The following is a 27489-nucleotide window of genomic DNA, read 5'->3' as shown; positions in this document are numbered from 1 at the left end:
AACTTTTCAGCAAGTATACATTCCGTTTTATATATCGTAAAAATTCTGAAGTAATTTATTTAATATTAATCTCGTAATAAAAATATCAAATTGATAAAGATAATCAAATTAATGAGACTTGCTTTTATCTTGAAAAAAATTTGCTTTGTTTTTTTTATTTGTTTCGTATTTTTCTATTTATTTTGCTCGACATATGTCATATAAAATTCAAGCCTGAAATTATACCGTGTCTTCATGAATCGGCCTGTATTTATCATAGTATGCTTGTATGCGTGTATTAATGCTTGCATGCGTGCGTGCGTCCATGTATGACCACGACCCACGTTCCAGAGCTAGCGTGATGTTTTCTCAGCGACTCTGGACAGTCTGTCGAGAAGAATCGTGAGAGGATGTGGCCGGCTGTTCCGCTCCTCATACTCTTCGCACTATGCCTTCGCGCTGATGATGAGATCGACACCAACAAGATCGATGTTTCGGCTCCACGCGAAGCGCAACACGTGCACAATGCTACGCTGGGAGAAATCTTTGAGAATGCGGTCCAGGCCTATCTCGAGGAAGACTGGGATGGCTGCGTTGCGAGATTTAACGATGCTCTGCATGGGTACGCCGTTGTTATATCATTGCTGTTTGCGTAATATTTTTTTACAGATATTCAATGTTATATTAATTATCAAAATATTGAATCTTTGTAATTTATATGTGTTTCATTAAAGAATCAGCCCACCATCATTTAAAGTGATTAAATGCTTTTTTATCTGTAATCTTTTTCTGCATATATTCGAAATATTTTCACAAATTTTACATTTATTTTATTTCAAATTAGTCTGTAATACTTATATTTGATAAATACTAGTCAAATATAAATATTACAGACTAATTTGAAATGAATATTCTATAGAATATATGCAAAATATGTGTACACTTATATATATATATATATATATATATATATATATATATATATATATGTACAATAAAGTAAAAAAAATAAAGTGTATGGTTTTCTTTCTGCAAGTTTACTTTTCATTATATATAATTTTCACTTTTCAAAAAGAATTCATGTGAAATTATAACATTGAAAGTACTAATATCTTTTGGATATGATATCTTTTGGATATGTCCAGGTCAAGGTTATTATATAAAGTTGATAATCAAATTATTTACCTATATTGCATTTAAGATATGTTATGTTTAATTTCAAAAAAATAGAACATCTTTAAATAATATATTTCTTTTCCTCAGAAATTAAAAAAAAGTTTATAATTCAAAGTATATGATATTCGAGTCTTTAATTATATATATATATATATATATATATATATATATATATATATATATCAAAATAATAGATGAGATAATCTTTTTGCAATATTTTACTAATTGTAAGTGAGAAATTTGCAGTAGCAAGCATTAGTAATAAAGCTAATAATAAGCTACATTTTTTACATAAAGTATATCTAACGTGATTCGCAATTTAAGTTACAGTGAATAAATCTTAATTGAAATACCGGTTTTATGATTACAATAGATTACGAAAATAGGATGCATTTTATAATTGGAATTTATATGTGCTATTTGAGAGAAAGAGAGAAATTACAGATATTTTATTGTTATGAAATTCAATAAAAAATACACAAGAATGAAAAAAAATATTTCGAAGAGAATCGAAGAGTAATTGAAAAAAAAAAGTTATTTTTTTATTGAGTTGTATTATTTATTAAGAAGATAAAATTAAATAATTATATACACATAAATAAAAAAAACATATATAAATTAATAATTACATTTCTAAATAGAAACTAAAATAAATTCCTTCCAAAGAAAATTTTTCTGACATTGAGTACGAATTTCTTTGATATGCGAAATATCAATATGATATATATGCATGTTTATTTATTACAGAATCCAGATTAATAACAATGTATAATCAAAAATATAATAACAAGTCCATATTTTTTTCCTAAATATGCAACATTTTACAGATATAAAGTATACAAACGTATGGTGACGATTTGTCGACGGAAATGTAAAACCGAGACAGAAGGCGCCTCACCAATCTTTGCAGAGAACATTGAAGATCTGCATTTTTATGAAAAAAAAGTGAGAGAAACGCTCTGTTTAATGAAATGTAATCAAGATTACCGTGAGATCGCAGGTGCGGGGGCGCTTAAACGACTCCCACTCGCTACAGAACAGAAGTTTATGAATCTTACCATTTATGAATATCTTCATATCTGTTATTTTCAAGTAAGAAAATATATAATATATATCTTTTATTACTCTTCCTATTTATAACTTATCAAACATGAGAAATTTAAATTGCCATTTATAAATCTCTAAAAAAGGTATGCTTCTTGATTAACTTAATTTTAATTTTTTTTTTATATTATAATATATATACTATTACAATTTGTATATATTATATTTTTTCGATATTTAACATTCATGTAGTTGTATTGTAAAAGATTTCAGTGTTTATTTTATCATCAAATTAATGATATCATATATTTATGATACATTATATTAGCATTTCAATTTTATTTTTTATTTAATTTGTTTCTTTATTAATTCCACGTTATATATAGAGAGAGAGCTAATAGAATGCGTTGTCTTCATGTTGCATTCATGTTTAAGTATATTTACGCTTCTGGAATATTTCGCAAGCGTCGTGAAAATATTCTTACTCCCCCGAATCCTAATCTGGTAGATTACGTAATTTCGGCATAACAGCTTCTACGCCGACATTCGCTTTGTAAATAATGAGTTAAACGATATTTCAGCTTGACCTGAAAAAATCATCCATATCATCATTTATGAGATAGTGTAGCTATATTTTTGAGAATTTGTGTAATTTATTTATATATAATTCGAAAACTCTGAGAGACTCGATATTTTCGAGTCAAACAAAACTGATATAACTTGATCATTTATCGTCAAAATTAATGTCTCGGAACATTTCATACATTTCCGGTTTAGCAATCATAGAGCTACAACTGCTATCTACTTATCAAGAGACCTTGAGATAATTGAAAATATAGTGAAACTACGAATATATGGCGCTGTTTGATATTTACAAAAAATACGATAATCTCTTCAAATGTTCTTATATATTGTAAAATATATGAGAAATATTTTTAACATACCGTAATCCTGTGAAAATTTATTATCTCAGCACAATTAAGAACAATAAAATATGTATATTTAATCACAAAACAAAATCAAATATATTGTGTAACAAAATTATTAATAATTTTAATAATTAATTATTATATGTATAAATTATTAATTATTAATTAATATTTATTGTGATATAAAGGTAATTATATTCTATTAAATAGAAAGGAAGATATCAAGATGCAGCAAATGCAGCTTTTACTTTTCTCTCCCTATATCCTAACCATAAGATGGTTCTGAAGAATCTTCAATACTATTTAAATCTACCTGGTGTGGTCGCGAAGGAAGTTGTAAATTTAGAGGTGGCTCCCTTTGTGCAAATGTACATTCAAGGAGTTCAGGAATACGAAGCTGAAAATTATGTGGAGGCTATTGCCGAATTTGAGAGCTCTCTCGAATCTTATATGGAATCCGAAGAGAATTGCAGGAGCTATTGCGAGGGACCCTTGGATCAAGGATGGTATCCTGAATTTACTTCTTCGATAGCAAGTAAGATACAAATTAATTTATTCAATAGTAAATAATAAAACAAATAAATATAAATTCAAATATTTACATATATATAATTATATAGATGATCTTTATATTTAATTTTGTTTTAAATTATTGATTTATATTTAATTTATTTTTAAATTTATTGATTTAAAGCTGTTGGTTTAAAGAAATTCGTACTTAATATATATGTAACAGATCTATATAAATATATGTCAGTAAATTTTTAATGAAAATGATTAATTGTCAAAAAATATTTTGTTTATTATTACTTATTAATCATTTTTTTAGATCATTTTACATTTTGTCTAAAGTGCAAACGTGGATGTTCACTTTCGCTGCACAACGTGAACGGCAATTTTAAGGCTGATCTACTCAGAAGCCATTATAATTACTTACAGTTTGCTTATTACAAATGTGAGTAGTACAATCTGAAATTATTCAATCTTAAATTGTTAATTCAGAAATTAATTGTTTGAAATTAATTGTTTGATTAGAGACAAATATAATTAGCAACAATTTTTCCTGATCTTATTTTTTTTAAGATATTAAAGTTACGGCAAAATACTCATGAAAAACATTTTTTATCTTCTAAACGTTATTTGAAATAAATTAAATAATTTTTAAATAATCTCCAAAATTTTAATCAAATAAAAAAATAAATAAATATTAATATTCCTCTTTTTCTTTTTTAAGTTTTGCAACTTTTAAAATATTTTTGTAGGAAATTGAAATTATGCTTGTATATAAAAATTTTACATATACATACATATACATATATATTATTATATAACTAAATTATTAAATAAATATATAAATATGTATATATATATATATTTATTTATTTATTTATTTATTTATTTATTTAGTTTGAAAACGAGAATAAATATTGCGATAAACTTGAAAATTAATAAAAAGGAGAATATACGAAATATAAAATAATTTTTATTTATTTTATGTGTAGTGGGTAATTTGAAAGCAGCTTGTGCAGCAGTTGCAAGTTACTTATTATTTTTACCCGCCGATGAGACAATGCTTCACAATAAAAATTATTACAGCAGCCAGCCGAAAGTGAAAGAAGAATACTTTACGCCAAGAGAAGTATGTAAAAGAAATAAGAAGAGAATTTCTTAGAAATTAAAATTTTCTAAATAAATAATACAGATTTAATGTTAGAAAAATATCATTGAAAATACCCAGATTTTCACATATATTCAGAAGATTTATGTATGTATTTATCTGCATACAGAATCTTTTTTTAAAAGAAAATTGTATAAAATTACAAAACTAATACTCAATACTTTAAATAAATGAAAATGCGTTAATAAATTAGGATTAAATAAGATTCTATGCGGATCACTTTCAGGAGGCGCTTTTCTATGTGAAACGACAAGAATACGAATTGTTATTGTTGAATTATATATCAGAAGAATTCACGGTGATAGAGGATAAATTCAATAAGTTCATCAAGAAGACTAACGCAAAAAAGGCTAAACAAAAAAATGAAGAGGATTTAGGAAAGGTAAAAGATGAAACATAAGTTCGCACAAAATGACTAATAAACCACTTACAAATAATTTTCCAAAACCATCCTTTCTCGTCGATTGATCCATATAGATTAATAAACGATTGATAAAGATCTTTATTGTATGCTGCCATTTTAATTTCTGTTTAAAGGATGACGCGCGCTTAAATCTGACCATTGGATATCGTTCTTAAATCGATCAATTAAAAATATGATTAGTGGTGTGCATTGCCATATTAGTTTTAATACTAGAAAATTTTAATTTTTCTATGTATTTTCTATCCAATATATTTGTATCCAAACAATTTGTATGCACAATAAAATACTAAAAAATATATATGAACTTTTATGTTAAAAATATACTACAACTATATAATATTAACAAAATTGAAATTAAAGTAATATTACAAACAAAATAAATAAATGTATGTATGTATATATATATATATATATATATATATACATATAAGATATTAAGATTACGATAACATTGCATATGATGCATTCTTATCAATCTCCCGTGTCATCGCCTGCTTAAGTGCAACCCTATTTACTTCTTCGCTGATAATGATATATAAACGCAGGCATGAGCGAAATTTTGCAGATGAAAAAATGACAAAGTAAAAAAATGAAAAAGATATATCTAATTTTTGTCTTTATAAAAATGATTTCAATCTCTCATTCTTTATACATCTTATCCCTTTTTTTAGTATTCTTCCTTGATTTTGCATCCACCTCCGGGCCATTCACCATCCACGAGAACACAATTTGTTGGTAATCTATCAATATTCCGGGATGAGGAGGAAACAGAAATACAAAAAAGTCACATCAGAAAACGATTAGAAGTCACTGACGATGTACGAATAATAGCAGGAGAAAAAGAACTCGGCGGAAAAAATCGTTATGCAGCTGACGGTCTTCTCAATTACATTGAATGCAATTTGCTTATGCAACTAACTCAAGTATGTGAAATTTTAAGAGTTCTCATAATTTTCCGCTGCATCATATTAAATTGTAGTCACATTATTTTTAATTTTTGTTTTTAATTTTTTTATATTGAATACAAATCTATTTTTAATTCTCTTTTACAAATTCGAAATTAAAGAGTATAAATAATGTTTTACTATTTTATCTATTTAGATCGCTATGGAAGGTGATGGCTATGAAGGAAACAAGAGTCCGCACTCGTCTTACGAGCGTTTTGAAGGTGTAACTGTTGGCAGAATGGCATTGGTAAGAATTATCTACATCGAGCTTGTTCGAAAATATCAAGAAATTATGTCTTTTTTATATTTCTTTTATCTGTCAATAACCTATGCCAAAATGTAAGAAAACTTAAAGGAAACGAAAAAATTAGAAAAATAATGATCCAGATGATATACTTCAATCTGATGAAGCCGGAATTACTGGAACTGTTCCTGCAACGCACGGAAGCGGTTCGCGATCATGTGGAAAGGTATTTCAACCTTGACTCACCACTGTATTTCACCTACACCCATTTGGTCTGCCGTACGGCTTTACCCGGTAATTTTCATCTGACGCATCCTGTGTGCTTCCTCGTCACTTTTTGCTGACATGCTCTCATCGTAAGAATTGGTATGGTACATAAACATTAATCGTATCCAAAGATGATTGATCAGATTATCATAAATTATATTCCATCATCGCATGTGAATCTTGCCATTTTTAACTCTATTTTATTTTAAAAATATTTTTGATTAACAAAGCAATCGCCATAATATAAAATGAAAAAAATATATTTGGCTGTTGAATAGTAACAAGCTGTATACATGAAGAAGAATTAGATACTGTTAGCCAAACATTTATTTTATCATACGTATATCATTCCTCGCTTTTAGATTCGCCGACAAATCGGACGGATTTGAGTCATGAAATTCACGCTGATAATTGCGTGATAAAAGACGAAGGCTGTCTTCGGGAGGATCCTTCCTATACGTGGCGAGATTATTCGGCGATTCTATATCTCAATGATGATTTCGACGGCGGCGAATTCTTTTTTGCTGAGGATTGGAAGAGTCGCCGCGTTCAGGGAGTCATTCGACCTCGATGTGGACGTATGGTAGCATTTTCTGCCGGTGGTGAAAATCTTCACGGTGTTCGGGGTGTGCGCACCAATAGAAGATGCGCTGTGGCCTTGTGGTTCACTCAGGATGAAAAATATCTGGAATATGAGAGAGTGGTGGCGGATACTATGTTAACGAGAGTTCGCACCTTGGGTACTGTGCAACACAAGGATATCAAAGTACCTCTTAGGTAAGAATATAGAGTTTATTGTAGAACATTTCCCATATATATAAAAGGATTTTTTAGGACATTAATAATAAGTGTGGAGAAGAAAAAAGGAAAAAAATTAATACATTTAATATTTTTCAATTAAATTAATAATATATTTTGCAATTATGAAACTATTAAATATATTCAAAGATGATATAGCCCAGCAAACACAGAATATTACAGCAATATTGCGGCAATATTATAACATTGTAATGTTGTGGCAATATTACAACATTGCAGCAATGTTGCTGCAATATTCTGTGTTCGCTGGGAGTTAATATTGAATGAAAATATCTAAATATTCATTTTAGTCTTTAAGTTTAAAATATATATATCAAAAGATGATAGACTGCCTTATAAAAATTTTAGGAAAAGAATCCGCAAATAAATAGAGAATTCATGTTTTTGCGTATTCTCTGTATAAATTAATTAACATATAATTTTATTTCTATTCAGATACGAAGACATGCTGATCCAGTGTTTTAAAGAAGATGAAATGTTGAGGCATATATTGAGAGAAGGAAAAGGTAACGAAAACAAGCAGCATAAATAGAAATTTACATAAGATTTGTCCTATGTCAACTAAATTTTTACTTAAAATGAAATAGCTGTTCAAGCTTCGAAACGAAAGAAGAGATAAAAAATATGCAATTAAAGTTAACGAGCTTATTAATTCGTGATTTACAAAAGATATATAAATGTGAGAGTGATTTATATACAATTGAATTAAACTATAGCCAAATTAGAACTGTAATAAAGCCTGCTTTAATAAGGAATTTTTAATAAGGCCGATAATGAATTATATACATAGATTATTATTCAATAGACATATCGAACATCTAATTATGTAATCTGATTAACTCATAATCGATTCATTTTTACTTCATAATTCGAAACCGGTTAATTTTAGGTTCTACGAAAATTATTTTATTTATTCTAATGAGTACATAATACATGCAGGCATGCAAAGTTTGTACCATAAATTTTTGAACACCATATGTGTATGTGTGAGCATGTGTGTGTGTGTGTGTGTGTGTGCGCGCGCGCGTGTGCAGATAAGAATATATTTTATTCCAAAATACCTCATTCAACAAATAATATAAAATATATATTCTATTGTAATTTAAGCAAAGTCTGCTATGAAAACATAATGTTTATGTTGTAAAATTCATTTTAACAACTTTGTTGTGTTTAAGTTTCTAGTTCACACATACATATGTATACAATAAAATGCGCACTCTCATTGCATATCTCCTATATATATACATATATATATAGTTAATTTTTGAATTATTTAAAATTGATATAATTTAAACGTGAAAAGACCGCGCAGAGAAAATGTATGTAGACGGTTTACGATTACCGCAATTGTAACAATCATTTATAGAAAATATCCTAAATCTTTATTATAGAGAAAATGGACATATTACATGTCAACGAGTTTACATAACCGCTTGTTATCACGCAACATGTGTGTATCGTATTATTAATACGATTTATATTCGTATAAGAGTTACATATACGCAATTGCGTCGTAATTGTTTGGCGGTATTTTCCTTTCTCCTTTTTTTTTTCTCTGCCTTTTACTACATGATGTCGAATTCTGGCATCACATGACACGGACACTTTATATGTCTCTGTAAAATCAATTCCATGAATTAAGCGTGTATATATGGTGTACTAATCCATTGTAATTATTAACACACACCCTTGCTGGTGTCTACATCGCGATAGCCAATATCCGCGATCTGTTCGCAATCATCGTCGTTGTTATTGTGGGGTAAACACGAAAACACATTCGTGTGAGATTGCCAATAAGATGGAAATAATTTAGATAGCTAATAAGGATAAAAGAAGGAAATTTGTGAAAGAGGAAATAGAAATCAATACTCAGATTCTCCACTTTTAAAAACGTACGATTAGAAAAATCTTCCTCATATGTATAACTTTAAATAAATGGGCGTTTGAATTTTTATTTGAAATAGAATATGAAGAAAAAAGAAATTTGGATTTGAAATTGTGATGGAAATTTTTTATATACTATTCTATATAAACATGCATATCTTTCTTTTTAATAATTTAAATACAGATTCTCAACAATTGTGGAATTCGTTTTTCCTCTGTTCTAGGCATTTCAAATGTTAGACTTTTTTTATTACGAATTATAAACGATAATTGCGATAATAGAGATTATGAAATTGGAGAATAATGAGTTTTGCTTCCATATCTTTCACATCTGAGCTTTCCTTATCGCAGTTGCTGCGATAGTGATAATCGTCATTTCGGGATCAGTCAGGAAGAAAGTGATAACGCGATTATATATATACGATATGTCATAATATACATATATATGTTTCAATACAAATGTTTATTATGAAATTATAGTGACATCTGCGTATCACAGGAGAGCTCAGTCGATTCTTTAGAAACCACTCCATATCGTTGTCCATATTGTTGTCTTATATTCTGTCCATTCAAATTTCGAATATGAAAGGGAGAATTGTAACAATCGCGTGTCACTATAATGTAGAATTATATATATTTTAATTATACTTGCACATATATATAATACTTGAATTCTCTTCAAATTATAGATAATAAATATCTATTATATATACAGAATGTATTAAAATCAAATATTCTAGAGACATATGTTTCTACTGACGAAATGAATCTATATAAACATAGATCGAGAAATGTCTAGTTTGTATAAGAAATTTTATTGTTAATGAAAATGAAATAATAATAAACAATGAAACAATACAAAGAAACGAGATTAAATTAAATAAATATTGAACAATTTATTCCCAAAAATTGCTCCAATTGGCTTTTTTTCTGATGCGGAGAATCGCGGAGACTACATTACATTTGTATATTTTGTTGTTGTTGAAAATTCGTAGTGTTGCATATTTGCTCGCGTTTATTTTCGATACGCTTTTTTAAAACAGAGAATAGACACGATTAGACACGAGAATAGCGTAAATAATCAATTTATATCTCCAGAGAAAAATTGTTTTTGAAGGGATAAAAAATCCTTTTATTGTATAAAGGGATAATTTTTCGATCCATGTTTAGATAAATGTTTTAAAAATATTTTAACAATAGAAACATGTTTTTAGATTATCTGACAATAATTAATTTACATTCTGTATATATCTACATATACATGTTACATGTTTCGAAGTATTTGATAATTAATTTGTCGCAGTGGATTTTACTTCGAATGGAGTGGTCACTCGAGTTTCGTCATATGTTACAGATGTTTTATATTGCTCTTCGTATAGACCTTAATATCGTTTTTTTTTTCTATATGACAATTACAATTAAAAAGCAATCTCGAAAGTAACGCTTTCGCGTCAGTTTATGAAAAATAGGCGCTTGGAGAGAAAGATGTAAAGAATATCGCAGAAACGCTAACAATCATAATGAACGCTAATAATAATAATCTCTTACCGATCGCAACATTTCTTTAAAAACAGTAATAAACGATACGTCACGTCTAGTAAGCAATTATTATAATAAACAAATGTAATTAGCGTACATTTTAGTGCCCGTTGACTCTCAACTAGAACTTCTCCAACTTTCGAGATTTTATCTAATAAACCTTCTCTAACGATTATCAATAAGATATAATAGTTTCAAGCATAGAATTAAACTCTCTTAGACCCGGACAGCGAATATCATACCCGCTTGCATAATTCGAGTCAGACTTCTTCTTACAAGAGTTACATAATTTCATAATCTTATATGTACATGCGCGCACCTAAAAAATTACTTACTTGAATATAATAAAATACTCGCAAAGAAAGATTACGAATGGTACGCGAAGAATAATTATGTTATTTTATGAAAAACATTTCACATAAAAGATAACTTAAAAGATTACATAAAAGATTGACATTTAACTTAAATGCCTATTAAATGGATCCATTTCTGAGAAAATTTTATTATAAATAAAAAATTAATAATCTTCAATAATAAATAATCTCTTTAAATTTTTTGGTATGTAATTTCCAAATATTAAAGCTTTCCAACTAAATAATTAATACATTGCAGCATATATAATTTTTTAATATTATTCTGAGGCTCTGCAAAAATAAAAATAATTATGATTTGACTAAGATTCTTTATATTAAATTATGGCGTTTTTAATTTAAAAATTAACAAAATATCATCATAATAATTAATTTAAGTTTAGACCAGCATTTATTTGCGTATTAATTGTGATAATATGTATCCGGATTAAATTATTATCAAATTAGTCACATTTTCGAAAATGTGATTTGATAAAATTGTAAAATATTTTGTATAAAATGAAATTTATTGAATCAATTGCTGAAATTCTATTAGGTCAAAATACTTGAAAATTAATCGTTATTTAATTTTCAAATAATCAATTTTAATGACAATAAAAAATATTGATACAAATAATTGCTCGTCTAATATTTTTAAAATACTAACTTATATTATGAATCAAAGTTTTGTATAAAATATCTCAATATCAGTAGTGTTTTGTAATCTTATGGTTGATTACAAATTAACCAGTATGTGTACAATAATAGTGGCATGTGAAAACGAGTGTCACCTAACAGAAATATGTTTTTACTGGCGAAAATGGAACGCGCCGCATCCTAATAAGTAGGAAACTTTCAGCGTTTTACGTATAATATTAAGAATCTCAGTTTAAAACATTTAGACAAACAACTCTTTTCAGCGTTCGCCATTAGCTATACCTAAATCTAGAGTCCTGTTATCAACATCGAAATTGTGTTTTAACTTTAAAATGTTCAAAAATACAGGACTGTATTTGATTCGCCTCGCATCGAACGTGCGCTAACGTTTAAAAAAGTATCGTTGATTTGAAACTTTTTTTCTTTTTCTCTCTTTCTCTCACACACATACACACTTTCGCTCTCTCATTATCTTATTCGGTAAGACAGTTTTATTCGCGTTTTATCGCACAACTTACTGTTTAATATTCTTATCTCTGTATACGAAAATAAAGTAAAAACTGGCTGGTATGTAGGGTCTCCTCGCTGAAAAGCTCACAATAATACGTTCTTTCTGTTTGAAATATAAATGTTATGCAAATACGTACTTAATCGACGTTTATATGTCGTTTATACTTTTTCTTCCGTATGATCATTTAATGTAATGCTAATATATTATCTATATTAGAATAACGCAAAAATGTATAAACAATAGAATAAAGAATGTTGTACTATATCTTGGTAGAAGATCGAGATAAAAAAAAATGTTACAATACATTTTGATTATGTAGAGAGAATCAAATGGCGGAAGTCATCGTGTTAAGAAGTATGTTGGGTACCAAAAAATGTTTCCATAAAAATCTTTTTAAGGGATTAAAATTATCATATTACATATATGTGCAAATTTTGGTTAAAATAGTATAATGCATCCTTATATGGAATATAGAAATAAAATTAAAAAATACACACATTATAAAACACACAATGCACATTTGTTGAGTGATTATAAGTCAGATCTTTATAATACTTGTTTGTTCTAGTTGCAAAATCATATCAAAATTCATAGTTAATCGGAATGCATTTAGTGTCAAACGATATATCATTTTTAAATTTTGTTAGTTAACTTATTTTGTTATAAGCTATACAGTTACTACTAAAATATGGTATGGCTTAACACAAATAAAACGAATAATTAAGCAGCATTAAAAAGAACCTCGATCACATTTATATTTCATCGAAAGCGACATAGTACTTCGGTCAATCTTGCTCTAGAACACTTTCTTGCAATAAGCCGTATTAATCTACGAGTTTAAAAAAAAAAAGAAGTCTCGTTTGATATTCAATCGATGCATACTTGGTATCCAACAGACTCCCCTACACGTATTCAGGCTATGTATGATCGATAGTCGTGATATGGGCAGTGAATGATTAAGCAAGTACCAATATTAAATAGGCTGGCTCTCCCATTGAGGCGCCCATTCCGGAAGTCGTCAATCCACATTGGATGGCGGCGCGGCGTATCTAGAACGCGAATCCGAATCCCCATCGCATATGTACTTTCCTGAAACAATATATCACGAATAGAAATCAAGACTTTCACAATTATATTCAATTTTTTTAAATGAAAAAAAAAAAAAAAAACAAAAAAAAACAAAAACAAAAAAACAAAACTAAAAACAAAAATAAAGAAAACATGTAAAAAAAGGGCATGCAGAGAAATATATATAAAATATTTTTGAAAACCTCAATTTCTTAAACAATTATTTTAAATAATTATTTAAAAAAATTTTTAATAATTTACATATCTCAAATATATAATGTATAATATTAATAAAATAATATTAATAAAATAACGCTACAACTATAATCACAATATTATTTTTGTTTTTAAGTAACAAAAAATATTCTTTTTATATTGTTATGGCATAATTATGTATTATCGAACAATGCTTAACAGTCTACTTATCGTACCAGACACGAATTTTCGCTTCACCAAGCTTAATCTATATCCGGAACCTATGAGTTCAAATTCAACGCCCGACAGTGTGGTCCCTTCGCAATTGAACTGGGTGAATATGGTGCCCTGACTGCCCGGACCACGTTCCAGCTCGATCCGCGCCTTCAGGGACCCGACTCCGTTACCTTCGCTATGTTGCGAAAGTTCTGTGAATTTCCACAATACGCGATTTGTATCGGGTATCCATTGCGCCGGTGGTTTACTATTGAGTGATTTGAAGCCGCCATCGATGGGCGCTGCTACATGAAGATTTAGTAAAGGACTTGGTGAGGCCATAGCGCGACTATTGTATTTGTAGTCGATCTAGAATCAGAAACAATTTCGTTCGCAAAGTAATATAGAGAGCAAAATATTTACATTCCTTTTCAATACTTAATAAAGATAGCTAAACTATCAATCAAATGTACCTTGAGATCGGTATGGGTTGTTTCGCATTTCCAATACGCGACCAACTGAAAGGGGCAAGAACCGGCGCCGTCCTTGCACTTGATCTGGTATTTGAGGATGTCTACGTTGAAATACGAGGCTGAGGGATTCTGTTCGGCTTGTCGCCGTAGCAACGTAGTTAAGGCACTCATGTTGAATTCGAAGATCGTACTGTCAACGGTAGTTTGTGTCGCATCCCTGCAACAAGCAGAACCTCCCCTTTCATCAGCCGCTTCTTTAACGATTAGCGCGAATTAGCCGTACGTTAACTTACATGCTAATAAGCTGACTGTTTGGCAATAGCCTCTCCAGTCTGTTGGTATTTCTCACGCGAAAGGTAAGTTTAGCGGGATTAGGATTGTTCGCCAGGACCGCGACAATGCCGGCTGGGAACGAGAGCATCATGTCGCCGCTAAGCTTCACCTGGCAACGGGTTTCATCCGTACCGCGAAAGTAGGAATGCACTATCTCGTGGAACGCTACCGCCAATGGAATAGTGTCGGCCAGACCGATCGTGAGCGGAGATGGTCCCCGCGAAGAGCCGACGCCTACGCCGGCTGTGCGAAATTCCAGGCTGGCAACGCTATCAGCGCGAGATATCGTCGCAGGTGACATTCTGCCACGCGACGAAGGGCCTTCTCCTCTGCGTGACGGAGGTCTAGGTATGACGATTGACCCGGTCGGTGTCGAGGATGCGGATTGTTTGGGCGGCAATGCTGGCGTTATGTCTCCGACTTCCGAAAATAAATCTCCGTCTAAAGACAACATGATGATATGTTGCTTGCTTCGACTTGTCTTTCTCTTTTTCTTAGTTTCATTTCGTAGGATGAATATTAACAGAGTTTACCTGGGAATCGGGTGTGGGAGTGTATCGGAGGCGCGGATTGTGGCGGCTGCGACAGGGTCGGTGACGTGGAGATCGGCGGAGGACTCTGTAGTGGGGCGTAAGGATGGCTGCCGGTCGGTGTTGATGCGCTCGACGGTGTACTGCTAGGATTGAACAAGTTTAGGCCAAGTAAATCTGAGCTTGGCTTACCTCCTAATTGCTGTGACACTGACTGAGACCTTTTCATGTGATGATCGGAATCGGTATTCGATCCTCTACGTCCCTGTTCGAATACAATGTATCGTCAGACATACAAAGAATGTTTTCTATATATTCTGTATGTATTATTTACTTAATAATCAAGATATTTATTTTACATATTGTATGTATAGTGTTTTGAAAAAAGACACAATTGAAGAAGAATCAATTTCTAATGATAAAAAAACTGATCGATTAAATTATAATCTCGATAATTTCTTCTTATATAAAATTTTGTTTTCAATTACTACAAATTAATTTTTAAAATTGAAAAACTAATAGTACTAATATATAATAAATAGCAAAAAATACTTATTTTATATATTTTTATTTCTTAGTTTTTCTGATGATTTTTTTGCAATTAATTTTGGAATAAATATGTATCCTACATGTATTATATATTATATACATATGTATGATACCCCATATTATTAATATATATATATATATATATATATATATATATATATATATATGATGCCATATTACTTAATAATAAAATCAAAATATTTATAATTATATATTAGTTTTCTTTATATACTCAATTCAATGTTTTTGAATTAATATAGTTTTACATGTTTTACACAGTTTAAACATAAAAACATACAATATCTGATACATTCATCACAAATCATATTTTCAACTTTTTTCAAATTATAAAACAATATCAATCATTTCTATTATGAACTGCAACTAGGATATATTTATTCTTTATTTATTATTTATTTTTAAATTCTTGAGACCATTTGATGATGATTTTTCTCAGCAAAAATATTGAGGCATCAATAGTAAATGGTTTCAAGAATCTATCACTAAGGGAAGATATGATATGGAATTTTTTTAACATAGGATATCTCACTGTTGGTGCAGGTGATAAGGATAAATTTTCCACTGTCGCCCTCAGTTCATCCACGCTGGCACTCATAGGTGCACCGCCATTGCTGAGAGGCTTTATCTCCACTCGGATCTTACGTTCCCTCTCGTCCTCTGAATCCGTGTCCGAACTAGAATAAAATCCTTTCTCATTTTCCCATGGATCTGGCTTCGGTCTGATGCAGAAACCATCTTCGTCCACCTCCGGAGTTGGTGTTTCCGATTTTCTGCTATCGTCCTTATCCTCCCTACGACGTTCATAACAGAGCAATTAGAATAACACACTTTCATAAGTTCCAGCAGGCCCAGTGCATTACATAATAAATTTTCTCGTGCTATAAAAGCGTGCTAAAATAATAAAATTATTGCACTTAAGAATGATACACGAAATAATTGACTCGAATCAAATATTCAATTTAATTGATAGAGAAAAATGTCATATGCACTTAGATCTACGAATGCTATCTTTGCGAGTTGTAAACTGTTTTTAACATTTTTATTATATATAAATAGAGATATGGTATATCTCTATTTATATGATATTATAGAGATATGGTATATATAAATAGAGAGATGGTTATTAATGAAAGTTTAATGTGCCTTGTGCACAATATTGTTAATCTAATAATAACTGATAATAATTGTTTCATTCAAAATTTTGTTTAAAAATTCAAGATAGAACATAAAAATAAAAAGTCCAATCAAAAGATCACTGCTAATATAATAATTACTATAATGTAAATGTAAAATCATAATTTAAAAGGCTATCATGTATTTTTCTTTATTTGAGATTTAAAATCAAATATCCTTTATTGTTATATTTAATATTTAATTATATTTATTTATTATTATGTACTGTCATGTCCGAATAATATCAAATAATATTTAATGTATCTAATAGTATACTTTAACATTGAAAAATTTTTCTAATAGTGTATAATTTTTAATGTGATACAAGCAAGAATGCATTCACAGAACTAAGTGAGAATTATAATATTGATACACTGAAAAAAAAACTTGGTTGAAAATGGCAAAATTTGTTTTGCCCAACTAAATATATTGTCCGATACGTTCAAATAAATATAACTAAAATATTCCGAAATAATTTGTTGATGTAAAAAATGCTTATTCAAACATCAAAACAGAGAGTTTAGTACAACGATGTACAGTTACTACAACAGAATATTTTTTTGGCAATATTCAACAAAATTTTTTTTTCAGTGTAAATATGAAAATTATATATAATATTTTAGATAAGCAAAAGAATAGAATATTTCACAATAAAGCATTCCGAGTCTGAGATTCACATCCAACAAAGATATATGTAATTTATATTGAGTAAATATAGAAATATATATTAGAAAGTATTACAGATTGCGCGATATTTTATGCTGGTTGTGAAACTGACTCTATGTGCACTAGGTCTGCTGTGCATGCATATACTGACAGGTCAGACTTTTCTTCTTTGTTGCTGCTTGTTTCTACGAGATCCTTCTTCTTCTTTGCCTTCTTTTCCTTTCGCTTTTCTCTCCTACTGCGGAGAAACCCTGTTGGTCGTGGACACCCCAAATGTAGATAATAGGACGGACTGCAGTATACATACTAGCTACTTATTAAATATATATATTTAATATGAATTACTCTTACAGAGCTACACCAAACTATGAATTCGTCTCTATCTGTGGAACTAATGTATATCAAATTTTTTGGATTTATTACAATTAAACATTTATGTTTATAAATAAATCTTAAAATCTTTTTTTATAATTTCTTTCCACTGCATAAATAGAATTTTATATAAAAAAAAAATATATTTTTTTTATGGTTTGGCATTATTCCAGTAAAAATCAATATTGACAAAAAAAAACATCTTTATAAGATGTTCATAATATTTTTGCTAACACTACATGTTGCAACTGATTATATGTAAACAAATGAGAAAAAAACAAAGCAAAAAAATTAAAATTGCATTACTAATTTTATGACATATAAATATATAGTGTGTAATTCAAATATTAATACAAATAATTGCTGTTACTTGTATACATATGGATTATTATTTTGTTTAAATTTAATTAACATTCTAATTAATACACACTGTATATTTATAATCTAATGAGAGATGAAAATTAATTTACTTTCCAAGTGTTCGAAACATAGCGCCACATGATCAAATAGCATCTAATGCAAAACAATCGACATATGTATCAATAACTATAGCATATGCATTTTTAGCTAAATAACTAACTTGGACATCCTCTAACAATGCTGACATAAGTTTTGTTATAAATATCAATTTGTCGTATACATATTGGAATAAATATAAATTTAATTTTGATTTAAAAAAATGCCTATTAAAAATGCCTATACAAAATTAAAATTCATGTCATTTATAAAATAAGATTTATATTACACACTTATAAAAAAATATTTTTAAATTTCATTTTTCAAGAAAACGCATATCAGCATTTTAACGACAACTAACATAAATCAATATCTACATCAAACGAGAGATGTAGATAAGAGTGAAGTATACAGAAAATATAAAATCCAGTAGAATAGAACACGTCACGTTAGTAGAAATATGAAGATACCCCACGCACCACCACCATCAAAAGTCCTACTGGTATCTGCATCTCACCTATTCTCTTCTTAAATTGTTTTTCTAACAATTACCAAACCTATATTAACATTGTAAAATCGCGGTTTGCTTTGCACGTTCTTCTTCGCGCGTCTCTTTGAGAGATAATATACACAGAGAGATATATCTTTCTGCAAGCAAATATAACAGTACTATGCATGCATAATCTCAAACATTAAACGAATAAACGTTTAAAAGAATAATCGAGAAAGAAAGAGAAAGAGAAAGAGTGAGAGTGAGAGTGAGAGTGAGAGTGAGGGGAGAGAGAGAGAGAGAGAGAGAGAGAGAGAGAAAGAGAGAGAGAAATAGGGATATACAGGGTGTCTCATTTTAATGTCCCATCCCAAATAACTTTCTTATTTTTAATTTTAGAAAAAGATGTTTCAGACAAAAGTTGTATGGTTTCAAAGGGGACATAAGGTGGTGTCATTAGTTTGACTTTGAAGAGTCACATGAAGGTTACGTGAAGGTCATTTTGAATTTCTTAAATGGAATACTCTATATATTTTGCATTAAGATAATCGAAAAATGAATATTTTACAAGATATTTTATGGTTTATATAAAATTAAGAAATGATTTCAAGCCTCATAACTCGAAAAGTACTTGATGAAAAAATGTTGATTTATAGTGTTTTGGAAAGCTCTCGAGATAAGCTACAAGAATATGCAAAAATATATAGGGTGTTCCATTTAAGAAATTCAAAATGACCTTCACGTAACCTTCATGTGACTCTTCAAAGTCAAACTAATGACACCACCTTATGTCCCCTTTGAAACCATACAACTTTTGTCTGAAACATCTTTTTCTAAAATTAAAAATAAGAAAGTTATTTGGGATGGGACATTAAAATGGGACATATACACCCTGTATATGTATAAATATTTGTAAAGAACTAATCTATCTATTGAGAGATCAACATGAACGCTACGAAAATGATTGTCATCGATACAAAAATATACTTCGGGATAGTAATTGCTTGCAGAATCACATTTCGCTATCGAAAAGGGAGAGAAGAAATTTCTACACTTGGAAAATAAATACAAGATGTATGTATGTAAACGTGAGCCATGCAAATTACGAATTTTACAAAACGGCTCACCTGAGGCCCCATCAGTAGCCAACCCCACACTTGTAATTCAACATTATTCAAGTCCAACTCCCTTTAGAATTTAGATATATTTATTTATCTTTTATCTCATCGAACTGTCATTATAATGAATTTTAGAAACATATAGAATTTTTTGCTGGGTGATTCATGTAATTGCATAGTTATTCAGGATGTGTCAGTAATAGTATATATTAGCATCTTAGGATCACTCATGACGTGTAAAAATCATATGGATGATTGTATGTCTTTCGATTATACATATTTCGCGCACATTTTAATTTATTTATGATCATGAATCGGAATAAAAAGAATGAAATCATATTAAAAATCTACGATATTTACATAAATAAAATTATATATTTATTTTTAATCTTTCGCGTGGATTATATCTGAAAACTTTTATCATATACATATGATAAGTTTAAAGTTTTTTCGTATGTTTTGTTTTATAATAAGCGGAATGTTAGATATGATTTGACTGCATAAATGTATGAAATTTTATATATTTTCTTATCATTCTTGTATAAAACAATTAATGTAAATTATACATCGTTATAATTGAAGTAGATATTCACAGAGATCATTGAGTATATATTCACAGAGACGATTGTTAGAAAAACAATTTATATGTAAAACTTTATATGAAAATACGAAAATAATTGCTTATTAGATTTCTAATATACTTCTAATGCTAGAGATATGTCTATGTTTTGTGCATAAGCGTCTTTTAATGTTAGTAAAATACGAATAAAAAAATGTTTCTTTTCTTTTAATCTCTAAAAAACTGTCGCAATCTAAAATTAGATTTTTAAATGTGGAAATGAGAGGTAAAGAAATATATTCTACATTGTGCCTTACAGATAAAAAGCAGAAATTAATGTTACGTGAAAATAAATTAATTTGATCGTCTTTAAAGAAAAAAATTTGGATATATAACATTATCTAAAGCAATTAAATAAAAAGAAGAAAGTTAGTATACATACACTGATGTTCTAAAAGAGTGCAGAGTGGAGGAACCATAATACGCGCAACCACTGTAAGTCAGCAAGTATAGTTTACTTAATGGTATTAAGTTTTGTTTTGGTTTAAAATATTAGATATTGAAGAGAAGTAATATGTCACTGTCACCGAACACCGTAAAGAGAGAATAATCGGTAGAGAAGAATTATAGGTAAAGATTTGTATAGATAATGCTCGAATAAGATTGATCATGTCGTTAAGAAAAAAGATATCCTAATATTTATATACAACGTTTATATCTAGAATATATATTTATGATGAGGATTTTTATATACGTTCAGAGAATATAATATAATTGAAACATTAATTAATATATATAAAAAAATGAATTATTAATAATTTGAATATTATAATTTGGATAAAAACGATTGATTAAAAATGTGATAATTATAAAAATAAATCTAAAATTTAATGCAAAGTTATTTCTCACACTTTTTAGACATCTTTAACAAGAGGAACGAAAGAAACATAAATAGAAATGGCACAAAAGCACAAGAATATAGGTATGTCATATATATCAAAAATTGAGTACAGAGTATGTTTATGTTTCAATGTACTCGATAATTAACTTCAGTAATTTCTAAAGCATGTTGTATTCTAACAACAATGAGAGGAAATATGGTAAAGGGGGTATAGGAGTAATCATAATGTAAATTGTTACATTTAGATCCTCTGAGAGGGTTCCTGGAGATGCTGGGAGGTGGAACAGCAGGAGGCAGGTTGTTCCCTTGAGGGGTGGCAGGTGCCGAACCAGACGACCCTGCTTGCCTCTGTTTTTCTGAAACAACACTCATCGTTCTCACATCCTTAAATACTGTCCCGCTAATTGGCTGCCCTTTTTTTCTCTCCATGTTGCACTATTATATATGTTAATTGCACGAATTGGAATTTCAATGATCTTTGCAACGATATAAAAACGTCTCAGAGGGATAAGAAAAGCTTTAAATAATTATATATAATACTACTCGTCTGAGTATATGACTATAGCAATACTCGATACAGAAATATTATTATGCACTTAAATATGTAAGATTTAAAAAAAATGATAATATGTAAAAAATGATGATATGTTTGATAAATTTTTTGCTTGTACATACAATAATTAACTTTTCAGAAACAAATTAACTTTTTGCTTTGTTCGTTCGCTTATTTCCCACGAGTGAAATAATATAAAATGTATGTATCAAACACATATACATATATATGTAAAAATATAATTAGTAATTAAATTGAAATTAATACTAGAAACTCCCTGGAACACAGTGGTGGTTCTATATGCCCTCCTCCACCTAAATGTTAGATCGTTATGTATAAGCAAATATAACACAACAACCACATAAGCATAAACAAATCGATAAAATTATATTGCAATAATAAATATTGGAATTGATATCTGTGATCGAGTGCTGCAATTCAATTGCGCAAGTGTATAATGAGTGGTTTAACGCGATATAATGATAAAAAATTAAAAATGGCAGAACAAAAGCCTATCCAGACATATACAATATTATGTGATATCGCTAAAAAAATCTTACAAATATTTATGTAATATGACAACAGAATTAATTTTGCCAGGGTAATCGAGGATATATCGATATATTTTCATGTAACTATATGAAGATTACGTGAGTGTATCGATAAAACATAAAAAAAGATAAATGGAAAAAAAATTTTGCTTAAGATGTAGCATCTCATTACATCAAGCCAAAGTAGATTAAAACTATACAATTGGAATAACAAAATTTCGAAAAAAATCTACATAATTTTAACAAAAGAGAGAAAGAGAGAAGAGAGAGAGAAACCTACCCTGGGAGTTGGACATGAACAGGTTGAGTAGCGAGGTAGTACGGCGGGAAGCCTTGGTGGCTTGTACATGTGACAGTTCTCTATCCTTTTCCTTCTGTTTTTCTTTTTCTCTATCCTTTTCTAGTACCACCCTCCCGCTTTCCCCGTCCAGTACCCTCAAAGTATCACCCACCCTCTTTAATCCCTGATCTCTCTTTGAACTATGACTGTTACCGGCTACGCCTGTTTCGCCGTTGGTGCCCTTTGACGTTTCCTTAGGTATCTCTACGGTGCCTTCAGACTGAGAGTGGCTTGTCATTTCGGCTAAACTCGTCATGACTTCTTCGTACTCGATCACACCTGATTTATAGGCATGCCATGAATACATAAACAGAAATGTAAAAAAAAAACGTATACAAAAAATCTTCTGGATACTCAATCTTTTTACCTGGCTTCTCAAAACCCGTGTATTTACCCTGAACGAATTGCTCTAATAATTTCTCCACTGTCATATCGACGCATTGTCGTTTGAAATCAATGTGCACTTGTCCGACTTGCTCGTGATTAGTTTGCAAAACATCGGCATATGTATTTAAAAATTCCTTCATGTGCTTCAAATGCGTTTCCTCGACATCTTGAAATCGCTTAATACCAAAAAATTGATTAATATGTCATTAATTATCTATATATTTTGTAAAATTCTAATTTCTAACAATTTAATTCAGAATTAGTACCCTGCAAGCTTGAGTCATTTTTGTCTCAAAATCGTTTCGTATGATAGTATATTTATCCACTAGTGCCTTGTAATCGTCTTGCGCCTTTTTGAATTTAATTTCTGCCTTTTCTAACTCTCTTTGACTGGCATTGTCCTTTTTTAATTTTTCCAATTCAAGACCCTTTTGTAAACACATGTCTTTCGCTTTATGCAATGTCACTGTAATGCTCTGTATACTCTGTACAACTTCTAAAGTAGAAGATTCTTCTTCTTTCACCTAAATGTTTAAATAATATTCGTTATTTTATATTATATAAACTATCCAATATATATATATATATATTTCAAATTGATATAAATTTTATTGATATGCAAATATAATTAGTTATAGATATGCACACTGTGATAAGTACAATATTTCCATATCATTAAACTACAGCTAATTTAATTGCTTGATGATGAGAACCTACTGATTCGACTGTGGGCGGATACTATGATAATGTACAGGATATATATCAAAAATTCTTTATAGTAAAACATAATAATATGTGAGTAAAAGATAATATACCTTATTTTATAAGGTCGAAAACAAATGAGAAATATTGTTTAAATTTGTTTGAACAAGAGGAAAGCTCAATAGAAAATAAATAGAAGGATATTAATTACGTACAGCCTTGTGCTTCTTATGTAGTTCATCTGCGTATTTTGATACATCTTTTATAAGTTCGGTTACCCGCTGGGCCATTTGCAAGTGCAAAACAGCGAGTTTCTCAGCGGCACCTCTCAAAGCAGCCCATACAGGTGCAAATGTTCCTTGCGTGCTATTGCTTGCCTGTTTCGCTACCTTACTAAGGAGCTTATAATTATTCTCCTCTATAGCTGATCTCTCGCGCAAAAATTCAGCCAATTCCTTGCTGGCGATTACACCATGCTTCATATTATGATATAACACGTCGAATCCATTATTCTTTTCGCCCTTGAATAGTAATAAAATAAATTGTTCAATTCGCTTTAAATTAAATCTTAATATATGTTAATAAAAATTAATATTCAATGGAAAAAATGCGCCCCTTGAAGAATTAAAGTGTTAAGATAAAATTCGCTCTCTAAAAGTAAATCTTTTTTCAAGCATGAAAAAAATCATTTAAAATATTACGTATATACCAAGAGGTTTTGTAATCATACGAAAACTTTTTTACAATTAGAATATCACAGCTGAAGATGCTGGAATAATACTTAAGATCATTTAGCCATTTAACATTTGAACTCCGATCGTCCAGTAAACTCATGTTGAGCAGAACTCTCAAGTGACATTGCAATAAGCTGCCATTATATATTATTACTCTTGTCATCCTATTGTACCTATTACTTGCGACGGTTATATCTCAATTCTTACTTTGATTTCATTGAGATAATCTTCCCAGTTTTTTTTTCGAATACTTTATTTGATGTCCCACATTAAATATAAAGTCATCCTCAGAATAGAATCCGGTGCCAAAAAGGGAAGCGACAATTATCTTATCAATAATGTGGCTTTGTGAGAGAACGAATGGCAGATAAATATATATCAATGATTAAAAATAAATTTAAATAGTTCTTTTAAAATAAAAGTCTCTTTATATTATATAAAAAAACATATACAGTTAAATTTACATAGTTTTTTCTTAAACAATGCTTTTTTTGTCATAATAATATAAAAACAAATAAATGTACACTATGTATAAGAAGACAACAAATAATTTCTCTTTGTCTTTTAATTACTATTATTAATATCATCCATATAAAAATATATATTTTATTTTATTATATTTTATTATATTTTATTTTACTATATTTATTTTTATTATATCATCAATATAAAAATATATATTAAATATTTTTATATTTTTATTTTATATATATATATATATATATATTTTTTTTTTATTTTATATTATATATATATATATTTTTTATTTTATATTTTTAAAAGTTTCTATTGAGAGTATAAATTATAACTAAAATATTATTAATAAAATTAAATAATTAGCAATAAATAAGACTTGTTGACACTGCCTAAGATTGCAAAAGATTAATCCTTCAATAGCGAGATAAGAATTTCTCTTGTAAATAATCTGCAGTGTTTATCCGCGGATTTAAAGTTTTTTCTCACACAATTAAATATCTACGTCACCAGAAACGAACGTGAATATTTTTGCAATTAGACACGGCTAATTGTGCAATTATATACGGAGAAAATGACGTAATCGTACAAGTGTTTTTTACTCTCATATATGTATGTATGTATATATATATATATATATATATATATATATATATGTTATTTATACATAAATTTTATTATATCATCAATATAAAAATGTATATATTTTATTACATTTTATTATGTTTTATTGTATTTTATTTTATTATATTTATTTTTTATTATATCATTAATAAATATATATATATATATATATATATATATATATATAAGTATATAGGCCGGCACTTTGTATACGTCAGGCTACATAAAAATACACATGTCAATGTATCTTGAGAAAGTGCGACAGATACTTTTCTTGTTCACACCATGTATAATACATTCTCGGAACATAAAACATGTAAGAATTATATACGAGAGAGATAAATAAGAGAAATAAAGCAATGTCGATCGCGTGTGTGAAAGGAGACGAAAATTAGGAGTGAGACGTCGAAAGCTGCGACGAGTGAGAGAAAACGATGAAAGACAAGTCGAGCAAGGAAATGAGGGAAAGAGACTATATTGACAAGTACATCGTAGGATCGACAAGAGCAATAAAACAATCGCCTTATTATCTGCTTATTTCATACACCCTGCCTCTCAATCAATGTTAATCTTAACTACTACTATTTTATTACACAAATTACATTTTGAGTTTTATTTTATTATCTCGAGCTGTGGAGCCCAACCCATTGAATCATCCTTCGTAATAGACACAATTGTAATTCAATCTTTAATATATTTTATCTTTTTTTTCTCTATAATTAAATAAAAATTAAACAAATTTGTATTAAAATACTTTCAAAAATTAATTTTTTTATATATTTATCTTCAATAATTTTTTAAAGGAACAAATCTAACTTTAATAATGATAAAAAAAATTCAATACCTAAAGTCAATGATCTTGATTAAATTTGTTTTGCGCACATACACACACACACACATACATACGCGCGCGCACACACACATACACACACACGCGCATACACACACATGTTGAAGAAATATAAAAATTTTCCATCTAACTTATGCGCGGGGAGAGGAGACGGGGTGGAAAACGAAGGGAAAATCGTGACGGCAAGGAGAAGAGGTCACCATACATTCTCCTGACATAACCTAAATTCGCTGGCGAGACGCTTCGAGGATGCAACACATTGTCGATTTGGAAGGGAGGGACTCAGGACGAAGCAGGAAGAGAGAAAAAGGCGAGATAATGGCAGAGACACTCACCCAGAAGTAGTCGACGAAGTCCACGGTCATATTGGAACCGCGATCAGACCATCATACTATCACGTTTTCGTTTGCGTATCGCACTCGGCACTCGACGATGCCGATCGCGATGGTACTCGCCACACGGTTGACGATTATACACGCAATGGATTCTCCACCTCGATTCAAACAGCGTTAACGGCGGCGATAACGTTTCGAATGCGAATGTTTTCCTGCCACCCAAGAGTCGCGAGTGGAACAAGCGCGCTACTCGAGCCTCGCGAGCGCGAAGATACGGGTCAACCTTGTGTGTCTCTCGTCGACTATCTTCTCTCTTTCTTTTCCATGTTCCGTTTCTCCTCTTTTCTCTCGCGCGATTGCGCAATCGTATT

General features: G+C 29.6%; 2 protein-coding genes across 7 annotated transcripts; one reads left to right on the top strand and one right to left on the bottom strand.

The window, feature by feature from the left end:
* Positions 1–210: 210 nt before the first annotated feature.
* Positions 211–8535, top strand: LOC105259052 (prolyl 3-hydroxylase 2). Its single transcript, XM_011270756.3, has 11 exons — positions 211–601; positions 1983–2247; positions 3339–3663; positions 3958–4083; positions 4631–4767; positions 5033–5188; positions 5902–6153; positions 6332–6424; positions 6565–6715; positions 7051–7465; positions 7943–8535. The coding sequence occupies exons 1-11, from the start codon at positions 390–392 to the stop codon at positions 8037–8039; spliced, it is 2229 nt and encodes a 742-aa protein (XP_011269058.1). The 5' UTR covers positions 211–389; the 3' UTR covers positions 8040–8535.
* Positions 8536–11814: 3279 nt separating this feature from the next.
* Positions 11815–27423, bottom strand: LOC105259051 (F-BAR domain only protein 2). Of its 6 annotated transcripts, XM_011270752.3 has the most exons (14): positions 27119–27423; positions 24317–24622; positions 23666–23923; positions 23380–23575; positions 22953–23291; positions 21808–21924; positions 17824–17923; positions 16363–16624; positions 15479–15528; positions 15267–15406; positions 14694–15174; positions 14401–14617; positions 13948–14296; positions 11815–13537 (listed from the first exon to the last, which is right to left on the bottom strand). In XM_011270752.3, exons 1-14 carry the CDS (start codon positions 27146–27148, stop codon positions 13467–13469), a joined length of 2916 nt encoding a protein of 971 aa, XP_011269054.1. In that variant the 5' UTR covers positions 27149–27423; the 3' UTR covers positions 11815–13466. The 6 variants fall into 6 exon arrangements, with proteins under 6 accessions (XP_011269054.1, XP_011269052.1, XP_011269053.1 ...); XM_011270750.3 differs by having other exon boundaries at positions 11816–13537; positions 15267–15528; positions 27119–27422; XM_011270751.3 differs by having other exon boundaries at positions 11816–13537; positions 15267–15528; positions 17833–17923; positions 27119–27422.
* Positions 27424–27489: the final 66 nt, after the last annotated feature.

This window comes from Camponotus floridanus, unplaced genomic scaffold (genome assembly GCF_003227725.1).
Source record: "Camponotus floridanus strain SB8 unplaced genomic scaffold, Cflo_v7.5 scaffold12, whole genome shotgun sequence".
Taxonomy (NCBI): Eukaryota; Metazoa; Arthropoda; class Insecta; order Hymenoptera; family Formicidae; genus Camponotus; species Camponotus floridanus.
Note: the sequence above shows the minus strand (reverse complement) of the source record. Positions and strands in the feature narration are given on the sequence as shown.